Genomic DNA, 12,974 nt, shown 5'->3' on the forward strand with positions numbered 1-12,974 from the left:
AGCTAGTGTATCTAAGCATGGGAATTCAGTTACCTAATTGAGGAATAAAGAGATTGAATGGCACAAGGTGCACATGGGAATCATCTTGGGATTCTTGCTACATTTTCACTTGGGTCACAATTTAATTACTAACACGTGAACACTTCCACGAACACTTCCAGGGATGGGGCACCTACAATTCCCCTGGGCACCCTGTGCCAGTGTCTCATCTCTTAGACAATAAGAAAGGGCTGGTACAACGCTCACTCCTGGTGTTAAGCCTTACACACATTCCTGGCTAAGCTTTGTGTCTGATTCTCAGTGTTCTGTTGTGGCCTAGAGGAAGAATTTGTGGACAAGTTGGAAAGGGTTTTGAGTAACCTGGTCTAGTGAAAGGTGTCCCTGCCAAGAGCAGGGAATTAAAAAACTAAATGGCAAACTAAGTGATCTTTAAAGTCCCTTCCAACACAAAGACATCTTGTTGTCATAGAATCCATTCAACAGTTCTATGAGTAGAAATTATATTTTTTTTTAATTTTATTTTTTTGTGAAAAAAATAAACAGAAAAAAAAACCCAGGCTATGTTTTTATTTTCTGGAAGAAAAAGGAAAAATTCTCCCAAACAGATTGAGAAAGGCTGTGCCAAGGGCTTTCACCTAGGATGCTTGAGACACATTCAAAACTTCATCCTGTCTCAATTAAGAACATAAATTTTAGTTTCCTGTATCCCAGGTAAGAGCCCAAATTAGCAAAAGGTGGGTGATGGAGAATAGGAATACTTTCAGTGACTACCTGCATTTTGTGTCACCAGTTCTTTGTCACTCTGAGATTTGCAGATAAATGGGTTGGTTTCACATGGGGATTGGATGTGTGCCACATCCTACACCCAAACCTTGAGTCTGACATAGAGAGTCAGGAAAAATTTGTAGGCTTACCATAAAACAGTGTACATGGTCAGGCTGTATTTTTGGCATTTCTTATTTAAATGCCATCATGCATTGTCTATTAAACTGAGGTTCTGAAGAAAACCCACTTCATCCAAGAACGGCTAATAGACTCCTAATGAGAATTTCAATATAAAACTAAGATTTTTTCCAAAATAATTTCTATTTTGGCATAAGCCAGAGTAGGGTTCTGAGGACTGCAACTGCAGACTGCTTATACTTGTCAAAAAATATTCAAAATAATTTTTAATTTCAGGCCTAAAATCTTCCACTAGCACAGGTTAAATGTTTCAGCCCATGACAGAAGACTAAGAGAGTTGCAAACCAGAAATAATTGAGATAATTGCATTCCAACCTCCTTCATATTTTCCCACCACCACTGTTTCAAGCTTTCTTGGGCCTCCAGCTAAATGCAGTTTTAGATTTATTTGTGATAAGGTCACAAACCACATCTTTTGGACAAGGCATTACCAAGTGACTAGCCAGTCTCTTACCAGTACAAGAAAGGCTTAGGGGTTGAGACCAGAAAAGGGAGGTTTTGTTTCTTTCTTTGAATACTGGGTTGAAGCCAAACAGAATTAATTCAAGTCTTCATTCTCCTCTCTTGTGCCTGCCTCCTTCCTAAGCCTTTGCCAAAAATGTGAGAGGATGTTCTACCTATAGCTTAATTTATTTCCTACAAAGACCTCATGGGATTTGAACCTCTGTTATAAATCTGAAGCTTAAAGTTTAATAAAAAACACAAGAATCCTTTATGTTATAGAAGAATCTCCCAGAAAACTGGTAAATGGCATCACACTGTTTAAGCCACAGTAATGTATTTGCTAAGATCAGATCATTGTTGACTCTGATCACCAGGCAATACAAATTTGATTTGAATAACCCCTGAGTATGTGCCTAAGTATTTGCTGAATGCATCAGAACATTCACCACTACAGTTATGCCAGGTTTGTGCTTTAGATGAGGTGGAATGGGAGGCAATATCTTAGACAATTTTTTGCAAATAAAAATGACCAAATAAGATTTCTCAAGTTCAATATTTTGTGTAAAGAAGGCCAGGTTTTTTTCAAGGTCAGGCTGGATAGGGCTCTAAACAACCTGAGCTAGTGCATGGCATCCCTGCCTGTGGCAGTGAGGTTGGAACTAGATTATCTTTAAAGTTCCCTCCAACCCAAGCCTTTCCATAAGCCTATGAAATCACAATAAGGAGACTTGAACAAGATATTTGCATGCTCATGGAAGTGGTAGGACTGTCACAGTGGACTGCCTACTTTCAAACATGATGTAAAATACCAGCTGATAACTTATTTTGGTGGAGGATATTAATAATCACAGACACAAAGTCATTTAATCATCTGAACTCACAATTTGTTTGCAGCTTAGGATACTGAGTTGGAGTTAATTTCCCAAATAACATTGCTGGCTTGCCAGTATCCATTGGTGCCTTTGAGAAGATTAATATACAAGGGGAAAATCTGTCTCCCTTTAGACTCTGAGTGGGGTTTTCATCACTCACCATGGAATTTCACAGGTCAGATACAACTGCAATTGTCCATGCTTCACAGTCCTTCTGACTGAAAGACACCACTGAACATGAAAGAGCATCTTGTTAGTAATACTTGACGTTCGTGCTACTGTTCTCCAACAATGACTTCAGGCATGTATTGTCCACATTTTTTTAAATTAATTATTCTACTATGATTATGCGACTTGGTTCTCAAAAAAATCCAGGGCTCAGTATCAGACTCAGCCTTATAGCTCAAATGGCTGCCCTCAGTTTTGTTGTTTTCTTCTTGTACCACCTTAAGCAATTCACTTTGACTTTCCATGGCTCATCTCTTCCTCTATAAAGTGAAAGAAAGGATACTTGCTCACTACTTGCCAGCTTTAGGTCTTAGTTAATGGTTCGATTTGTGGAGCCCAAAGGAGGGAATATAAAATTAAGCTTGCTGCTCAGCATCCTATGGCTGTGCTCATTCTAAAAAGGGCAGCAGCAATAAAAAATAGGGAAAAATATTGCCCTAAGCAGTGAAATGATATTGAGTTCAAGAAGACAAAAAGCATGCCCTACCAAGTAAAATGATGCCATTTCTGCATAGGCAGTTTTGCAGAGGCAAACAAATGACTGTGAGAAGTAGGCCTTTTGCTTCCTTCAGCACAAAGGTGGAGGTGGAATCAACCCACCAGAGCTCATGCTCACGTTTTCTTGCAGACAAGATATTTCACTCTTCCTGCTTTCCCATCACCCTGCTGCCATAACTATATGGGAACTACATAAAGCTATCTGTACTGTTTAAACCTTCACATTTTGACAGAAAATTGGATGATGTGACGTGCTGCCTCCCAGAACAGGTGCTGTCTATCACCTTGCTGCTAATCTCTGTGATTAGTGACCTGCAATGTAAGTCAGCTATCAAAGACCACCTGTCCTTTTTGCTGTAAGCGCCTCCTAGCATATCGCTTTGTGGTGTCACACTCCCTTGTCTGGTTTTTGATTGATGCAAGTTTGTCTTTTGAGCAGTGACTCAGAAAATAAATCATACCCCTTGCCATTCATTGAGTGAGATTCTGCAGCACAAAGCCAGTGTGGTTAATCAAAGCTCCAAAGAGCAACAAAACCCAACAGAACTGAGAGTGAGGAGGAGAGATATAAAGGATGAAACATCATAAAAAGGATTATTTGGGAGCCAACCAAAGCAAAAGCAAAAGCAAGAGAGCTGCAAATAAGCACTGCGTTTGCTGCACTGCTGCACCAGAAAGCTGATATTTTTGCTCCACTCCCTGACATATATGCAGGGATGTGAGAAGAGTCCCACACTTCTGAAAAATATAACTATATCAAGGAATCTGATTTTATAAGCTTTTACTTCTAAGTAAGCCTTTCTGGGGTCAGTGGGATTTTTCTGAGTAGAATAAGTAAAGGCAGAAGGATGCTTCTGTTGTGAACTGTACTCCAGACCAGTTTGTGGTTCAGCTGGGATTGGACCCCCATACACAGAGGGCTGCCAAAAATAGGAATGGCTATTGCAACTAATTGGCCTTAAAATACAATTAAAAATGGAAAAAAAAAAAAAAAAAGGAAAAGGAAAAAAGGTGAAATTTGATATGTTATGCAGACAGCAGGATGATGAAAGAATCAAACAGAACTAGAAACACTGCATTATAGGACAAGAAAGCCCTTTCCAAATATAAATTATTCAGAGCAGGAGGGTTTTGTGCTTTTATAAAGGGAAAATGAACACAGAGATGGAAACGTCCATATTAGAAAGTCTGGTTTTTTATATCTGGTCCAGCAAGTTTATGGAAAATCTTGAAATTATGAGGAGCAATCATGAGCTGAAGACGGAAAGAAACTGGTGGTTGAATATGTAACTGAGACGAGTGTGATTCTTTGTGTTCTTCATGTGCCAGAGAAGTCAGAAAAAATGTGAGGTGTTGATGGCACTGATGAAATTGTAGCAGAAGTAAAATCTAGACACAGGGAGTAGCAAATAAAGAAATAATAATCTACCACAGGAAAACTATGAGGCAAACTCTCTGACCACACAACTCCACTGAAAGTAAGGTACCTAAACCATCTGGGAATTGGGCCATAAAACTGAGATGACAAGAACTGCATGTCCATGGAGAAGTGCTGGAAACTTAAATAAGTCAGGTAAACGCAACAGTTCAATCTTTAAAAATAACTTTTAAAAAAGTCTTCATTATGTTTTATGGAGGTAACCTTTCTATTTGGAAAGTCAAGCCAAGTTGGGAGGGAGAGAGAAATAAAAAGTTGGGAAGAGTTAAATTTATAAAGACCTGAATGAGTTGGGAATAGAAACACTGCTACAGAGGAATGTGCATATGGATGGTGCAAATTTACAGGGCTATTTTTGATGAACTGTAGGAGAATTTTCAGTTTTTCAGCACCTTTCCTTACAAAAAGAAAACCCTTCATCTGGTGGGAATTCATTCAATTTCCTCATGTTTTTTTGTAATTTCCTAAGTTGCAAGGTTACTAATGGTAATTACAGACCCTGTTTGTACCTTGTGGCTCTAGCAGTGCAAAAGGCTTTCTTGGCACATGTTCCTTTCCTGCTAGAGGGTTTTTAAATGACCAGCCCTAGGTAGGAATTGCTACAGTACTCAGGAGCAGATAGAAGCCACCTTTTTGCATTTATTTCTTGGAGAGTAACTACTTCTCACTCACATTCTTCTATCTCCATGCCCCATAACAATAAACCACAATTTCAGTGTTCATTATAGTGGCTCTCAATACTGGGCTTTTGTGAAGGAGCCTGTTTTAAGGTGTTATATTCAAAAGTATGACAAACCTGCTCCTTCTAAGATTTTCATACAGAGATACTATAAAGGAGACAAACGGATCCAATAACAAGTGTAAAAAAAGTCACAATTTTTCAAGCCAAAAGTTTTGGGTTTTTTTAAAAAAGAGAGATGACAGTGCACTGAAAGTCAATCAGTTGCTCTGTTTCTTTTATTTATTTCCAGTGTGAAAGCACCAATATGTTTGATTCAATGAAAAAAAAATAAAAAATCTACCAATATTTGGTAGGTCTCTTACATGCTGCTATTGTTCCTTAGCACAATGCAATCTCCTTCACTATTGCTTCTACGTTCAGGCCTTAGTTTTGTGTCCTTACTCTGCAATACATTTAACATGTCAGTTTTGGCCAGTGAGTAATCCCATTTGCATTCATTGTATTGCATTTACAAGAATGAATTTAAGTCAATGAGTTTAGTGGGTTTAAAAACATTTTTAAAATCAAAGTGGTGCTCAAATCTCTGTGGATGATTTAGGTAAAACTCGTTATAAGACACTCGTCCTTTCCCCCCTCCATCCCTAAGTGTTCACTAGTTTCTATGCATTTTGCTGACAAACAGAATGTGTGAACTTAGATTGGGAGACAACATATATATATATATATATATATATATATATATATATAATTTTTTTTTTTTTTAATAGTAGTATCTTATTTCCAGGAAGAATGCTACAGAAGCCATACAAGGTGTTGGAATTAGCATCTGTCATTTCAAAGCTGGTTTTGGAGGTTAAAGGGACAAAACCCAGCGAGCAGTTTTAGCAGAATCAGAATTGCAGAAATAGGAGTGTGTCATGGTTTAACCCCATGAGAGTACCAGCAGTGTAACCCTGCTCTTCTTTGCCCAGCTGCCAGTTTATCTCACAGCCTTCCTGTAGCTCTTTCTTCCTCCTGCAGTGTCTCTTCAACTCCAGTATCTTTTTAATTGTGCTTGTTCCAGACAGCTTTTCAAGTAAGAAATTAATAATAAAATGTTGTCCTTAGGCTTCAATATTACTATTATGATTTGTAGGTTATCAGAACCTGAAAAAACCCACAAATGCTACATTACAACACATCCCTTTAAACTGACTTACAAAGCTCACAGCACATCCATCCTCAACTACTGCACCATGGCTGTGTGAGGGCAGGTGTAGATTAGGTTTTAGGAAGAAATTCTTTACTATGAGGGTGGTGAGACACTGGCCCAGGGAAGCTGTGGCTGACCATCCCTGGTGGTGTTCAAGGCCAGCTTGGATGGGGCTCTGAGCAACCTGGTCTAGTGGAAGGTGTCCCTTCCCATGGCAGGGGGTTGGAACTGGATGATCTTCAAGGTCTCTTCCATTCTGTGATTCTATGATTCTCTGAAATCAAGGGCACAGCATGTGAAGCAAGGCTAGGGTCTGAGTCACGGGCGAGTAAGATTTCATTAGTACATTCAGGGTTTAGCTTTTCAAGAAAGCACGTTCACAACAGAAGTGATTTGGTTCTTGCCATATATTTCCATATGTATTTGCTGTGAAAAAGACCAAGAACTGAAAGGTGCTTTCTAAACCTTTTGCTTTTTGTTTTTAAATGCTGATGGCAAACAACAATATCCTGGCGTGGCATGTAGAGACTCAACTTCTGTTTCTTTAGCAGTCAGGAGGATTCAGTTTCTGAGAAGCTCAGCTCGTAATTACATATTTTCCATGTTTAGTTTGTGGAATTTTATGCCATTATTTTTCCTCATAAACAATTTTAAATATTAAAGAACATGTTTTTCCATCTTGATGCAAGTCATTGCCTTCATTTTTTCTGTGACTTCTGTCATGTTTAATAAACTTGAAGTAAAAATATCATTAATTATTTTGACAAAAATATGTTTAATACATTTTATTTCTGATATCTGTTTTCTCTGTGTGCAGATATGTACGCTTGCATTGTAGTGCATGTATACATTGGTTTTTCCAGAGGAATAAATCCCAAGCCATGTTGTTACATGAAGCAGAACACTATAATTTATTTACAGTTTCTCAGCTCTGCTTAAGTTCTAATGTATTTCCAGCCCAGTAAAGATGAGCCCTCTGAAAAGAAAGACATATTTATGCAATTTCCATCCACATCTCATTCCCTCATACTACCATTCTCCCTCTCCCTTCTCACTTGCCTTCTTATACCATCTCACTCTTTTGTTCATACGTTCTAACCTCACGATCTATGGAAACATTATTAAAACCACAGGACAGCATTTTCCCACAGCCCTCCAGTTGCCCAAATAGAGACATTTCAGCGTTACCTGATTTCCCAGAGATCAGGTGACTGATGAATACATGCCTTCTCAAGGTGTCTGAATCACTTCCTATGGAAAGAGGACACACAGTATCGCAATCCAATTCCCAAGTGCATGCCTGGTTCAGACAGATGCAGGTTGCAGCGTATATGTATCCTGTTAGCAGTGGCAATTATTAAATGAGTCACACATAATTGAGACTTTCTTTTTATTGGTAATTGTTCTAAGAGGGTTTTTTCTGCAATCCATTAAGTAACATCCCTCCCTTTTCTTCAGTGTAAGAATGTATAAAGAAGGCAAATTAGCAGTTGGGTGCCCACAGGCGTGAAATTTCTTTATTCTCTCTTTCAGGTTATTCCAATCTGACCACCAGGCAGACGTAATTATTTTAATGTTGAGTACTCAGACAAGGGTGCCATGGATGTGAAAGAAAGGAAGCCGTATCGATCTCTGACCCGGCGCCGCGACACTGAGCGCCGCTACACCAGCTCTTCAGCCGAGAGTGAGGACAGCAAGGCACCCCAGAAGTCCTACAGCTCCAGCGAGACCCTGAAGGCTTATGATCAGGACTCCAGGCTGACCTACAGCAATCGGGTCAAAGACATGGTGCACCAGGAGGCTGATGAATTCTGCCGAGCAGGTGGGTACTTTTCAGCGGATGCAGCCGTAAGCAGCATGAGGGAATCAGCTGAGAGCCGGAGCTGGGTGGGAGGCTACCTTTGAAAGACTGAGGACAAAAGCAAGATGTAAGAGAGAGATTTAAGGAGAGCAGCAGAGATCATCTTCATTGTATTGCACAGACACTGTATGCAGCCCTGTGTCCTCAAGTGGCATACCCATATCCCATGTTCATTAGCACTTACTAAGACTTTTTCTATGTCTTAATCTTTTTGTCTGAAGCAGCACTTTGCCAATTCCCACCATGGGACTAGAACGCCCTGTGCGCATACTGTACGGTACTGATGTGGCATGGAAAGCTCCTGCCTGCTCAGGAGATCTTTCACTGTGTCCTGTGTCTGCTCTGTCATGAAGGAAGTCAATGAGGATGCTGAGGCAGAAGGCAACAAGCGGAGAGTCACTGTCCACACTGTCCATCTGGTCTAGAGAAAAACCCAAGAACCCTGGAAGAAAGGAGGCATCTGAGCTCAAGATGGGATGAACCCTCTTGGTGTTGTACATGGCCTGCAGGCTTTAGGTTTGCCTTAGGGACATGGTCCCATATTAAAGGAGTAAGGAACCACTTTAGGACTTTCACGAGCACATTTAGTGAATATGAGTCCCAGTGTCTGTGAAGATGTGGAGTTTTGAGAGTCATGGTGGACTCCACAGTTCCAACAGAGATTCCAGATATTCTATTTTTTATTGCTACCCTGAAGTCAGTGCAGCTACATTTTCACTGCTGTTAATGCCTATATGAGGTAGATTTCTGGCCCCTACTATAAGACTCATCTTCATTTTTCTGTAGAGATGTAGCTCAAATTCCAACCAGGACTTCACATAATTTGTTTTTAGAAGTCCATCAAGAAAAGCATAAAATGGCAAAGTGAGTCAAATAGAGTAGGCAGCATTCCAGAAAATGAACATAAACTAGCTGACCCAGAGCACTCTGAGCACATCCTCTGGAATTTAGAGAAGCTGATTCCCCAAAAGGAATGCATATAATTGCACTCATTAAACTTGGGGGCTGCTTAATTTCACTTCTCAAAAATCATGCAGTTGTGGTTTTGGTGCAAGACTCATCTCCAAGGCACATACAAGCAAAATGATTTTCAGAAATATCTTCATGTGTATAGCTTTGGTGCTTGAGTTTCAAAATAGCTGCAACAGACAATAATCAACAAAAAGGCCAATAGTTATTGTAAGTAACACTGTGACATCATAAAAGCAGTTTCTCTCTTAGCAACTCTGAAGTACTTTATCCTCTCTAAGGAATGTATAATATTATAAAGAAAAAGAAACATTTTAGGTCATTGCATTTGCTTGCTTCAACAATATATTCACCATGCAGGATAGATGTGAATTTTTCCAGGTCAGTGGTTTTCAACTTGGAGGTCCATGAGGCCAGGCAGATCCATGGACTTCTGCTAAGAAGCCCACAAAAGATTACTTTTATTGAAAATCCAGTCTGTTGACAGGGAGTGTAAATTTTCTATACTCAAACTCACACTTCCCTAGGAAAATTTTGAAGGGTACAGAGAAATAGTAAAAATAACTGGTTTAAGTCTCTGAAATTCACTGAGAAGTTAAGATTAACCACTTCAGACCACCAGTTCTGTTTCTGATACAACCTTCACAAATGGCTCAAGTTAAAGCTTTCTCCCAGTTTATCCTGAGTGTCCCAAAACTTGCCTGAAGAGTGTTAACCATAATCTCAGACTTTCTGTGCCACATTTTCCACTGGCTGTAAGCCATGAATGGACCTTTCTTTGTAATGCTGCTTGGCTTCAGGCCAGCTGAAACCAAGCCTTATTAGCCTGCTTGACATCAACAAGGCAAAGTGAATTTCTCTCCTGCATTGGTTTGGAAGGCAGAGGAGGGAAACATTTCAAATTGACCAAATAAATTCAGTAAATAAACAAGTCAGCATTTAAATGGTTTTAGCTAGAGTGAGTGTCAGCAAATGTGCAAGTCAGCACAGGAGAAAATAGACCAGATCTGAATTAAAAAGTCTTGGATATTTATTATCTTCCTTTTATTGACTTGAGTTCTTCCAGCTTAAAAGGCAACAATGAGCATAGAATATTAAAATCAATGCATCTGCTTCTGTTTATCGCAAATAAATTTGATTTTCAGTTAATTGTAGCAGTCATTTTTTATAATTTATGAGCTGCTGTTACTGGAGAACATCGGTCACGCTGCACACTGATGTGCCTGATGATGCTGAGTGTGGCTTCTTTCAGGCGAAGATGGAACTTGCCATCGGTGACTCAAACACGCAAGGAAAACCAAAAAATGTTTTTCAGTACTCCACAAGGGATAGTTTAGAAAACCATGGCCTTACGCGTCAGTCGAAACTAGAAGAGAAGAGCAAGGTCTCTGAGGAGATACTGCTTCCTAGCATTTATGACTTAGGTCAGGTTTATTTGCTTCCTCCTGCCATGAGACTGTAGAGGACAATCTCTCAAATCACTTTGCAATCAAGTTAAATGGATTACTTTGCCACAAGCTTGCACTGCGCTTCCTAAGCAAGGCCCTAGGGTTGGACAGAGGTGTGAGTCCCAAGCAACCTTTTCTGTCCACTCTGTCTGAAAGCTTTAATCTTGTTTGGTCAATTAAAAAGGTGTGAAGTTCATGAATCCTTTATGCAGTTGGAGTGTTGTCAGCTGCAGATCCATAACCAGCTGAACCAGATCTTTGTCCTGCCATCAAACAGCTCCTTCCTTCTCTGAGCTATACATGAAAAGGCTGTCCAGTGCCATTATACACCTTGCATTCAGATATCTCCTCTCTGTTCACTATGAGCTGTAACATCAACTGAATGGAAAAATGTAGTAAAATACCATCTACTTTTGGCAACCTGTCATCTGATGCATCTAATATGCGCTGTAATATGAAAGACCTTCCCCAAGCAGCAGGGTTCAAGGACAATCTAGGGTGTGAAACTACTGTGAAACTACTCTGGAAAGGTAGAAAACTGACTATTTCTATTGGATGCACATTTTCTACCATATGATATTTGACATCAACAAATAGAAATGTGAGGGAAAAAACCACATGATTATGGGGTCTTGAGAAAGGAGAAAACGATAATTCAGCTTTGGATACAACCTTGAGATCCAGATTTGATTAACAGATTTCAATAATGAGTAGTTATGAACTTCAGTGTTCAAAGGAATATTTATCCTGAAATTTCGTGGAGATCATGCATCCAGATTTATCATGTTGAAATATGCCTGAGCTGCAAACTGCTCAGTTCCTTAATCCATCCAAGGCATAGCATAATAGAAGCAGGGGTGCATTGAGCTGTATAAATGCACTGTGTAGCTAAAGGCACTCATGGGTGCCCAAAATCTTTTCAAGATATTCAGGGCTGAAAAATAAATGCATGCATTAATAAATAAATGTGGATTAAAATTTCTCTCCCTAGCCTCTTTGTGGAACTTTAAAAACAAAGTGTGCTAATATTTGAAGCCTTATTCATATCAATTCAGTCTGATTCTGAAGCTCTGCTGGTAACTAGACATGGAGTCAAGAGTCACTTTTCAGGTTGTATTTTTAGTCAGCTAAACAATTGCATCTATTTGCAGCCAAATAACCTCTGCTGTGACTCCATCAGAATGAATAGCTAAACTGAGCCAAGGTGTGAGTGGTCAGCAAGGGGAAAGTGAAATCTCCAAAGGAAATTTAAATCCACGGTATGTAATTTCAGGGATTTCAATGAGCAGAACTCACTCAAATTGCCTATTGTAGGGAAGTTGTCAGGTGTGTGGTAGGACTTTTGATCATTGCATGCCTCATTTCGCTTTTCTCACACAAAGATTACTTTTTGCCTCTCCTAAAGAATTACACCACTTCCACATGTATTTTTGCTTTCAAACTTGATGATTTCACTGAACATGCCTTGAGTTTTGTCAGGTTCCAGAAGCAGGAATCCAGCCACTTTTAATCTTGACATATTTGAAAAGAGGCTGTTGTAAGGTGGGGACTGGTGTCTTCTCCCAAATAACAAGCAATAGGACAACAGGAAAATGCCACAAGTGACATTAGGGGAGGTTGAGATTAGATATTAGGAAAAATTTCTTCACTGGGAGAGTGGTCAAAGATTGGAACAGGCTGCCTACGGAAGTGGAGGAATCATTTTCTCTGGAATTGTAAAAAAAAAAAAGTGTTAGATGAGGGCTTAGAGATGCTTAGAGACATTGTCTCATGGTGGACTTGGACATGCTGAGTAATGGTTGGACTTGATGATATTAAAACCTTAATGATTCTATGATTGTGTGGTCTCTTGGTCTCACACTGAGCAAGACCACAGAAGAGGGGTATCTTTGGAAAGATGCTGCTCTGTGTTGTTGTGACGCTGCTGTGCCCCATGAGGGTAGAGGATGAACACTTCTGCTCTTGATTTGTGCTAGATGGCACCGTGCCCTATTAAAGATTAATCAGGCTGATGTGTTTTTCTCACAGGAGCCAACTTCTCCTTGCGAGAACTGGGACTTGAAGATGTGGCACCCACACACGGGACTTTGTACCGGACCGACATCGGGCTGCCTCACTGCGGCTACTCCATCAGCGCCGGCTCGGATGCCGACACGGAAGCAGACGTGGTCATGTCGCCCGAGCACCCAGTGAGGCTCTGGGGACGCAACACCAAGTCTGGACGCAGCTCCTGCTTGTCAAGCCGGGCCAACTCCAACCTCACCCTCACTGACACGGAGCATGAGAATACTGAAACTGGTAAGTGGTGACAGCGCATGCAAGTGTCAGCCTCAAGCTCTATCAGGAATGTCTCTTCCTGCTACTCCACCTTAATCTTCC

The 12,974-nt window shown here is 40.1% G+C and overlaps 1 protein-coding gene across 4 annotated transcripts in view; it reads left to right on the forward strand.

Annotated features, from left to right (window-relative positions):
- Window positions 1–12,974, forward strand: part of TENM4 (teneurin transmembrane protein 4) — a 591,948-nt gene that overhangs the window by 245,437 nt on the left and 333,537 nt on the right. For all 4 annotated transcript variants that reach the window (XM_088068964.1, XM_088068961.1, XM_088068963.1 and 1 more), the window contains 2 exons: window positions 7,851–8,139; window positions 12,624–12,893. In XM_088068964.1, the coding sequence (XP_087925090.1) occupies window positions 7,917–8,139; window positions 12,624–12,893 (493 nt within the window). In that variant the 5' untranslated portion in view covers window positions 7,851–7,916. The remainder of the gene's footprint in view (window positions 1–7,850; window positions 8,140–12,623; window positions 12,894–12,974) is intronic.

The sequence above is a fragment of the Pseudopodoces humilis genome, chromosome 2 (genome assembly GCF_049639895.1).
Source record: "Pseudopodoces humilis isolate 2021_Gansu_Grassland_sample_001 chromosome 2, ASM4963989v1, whole genome shotgun sequence".
Lineage (NCBI taxonomy): Eukaryota > Metazoa > Chordata > Aves > Passeriformes > Paridae > Pseudopodoces > Pseudopodoces humilis.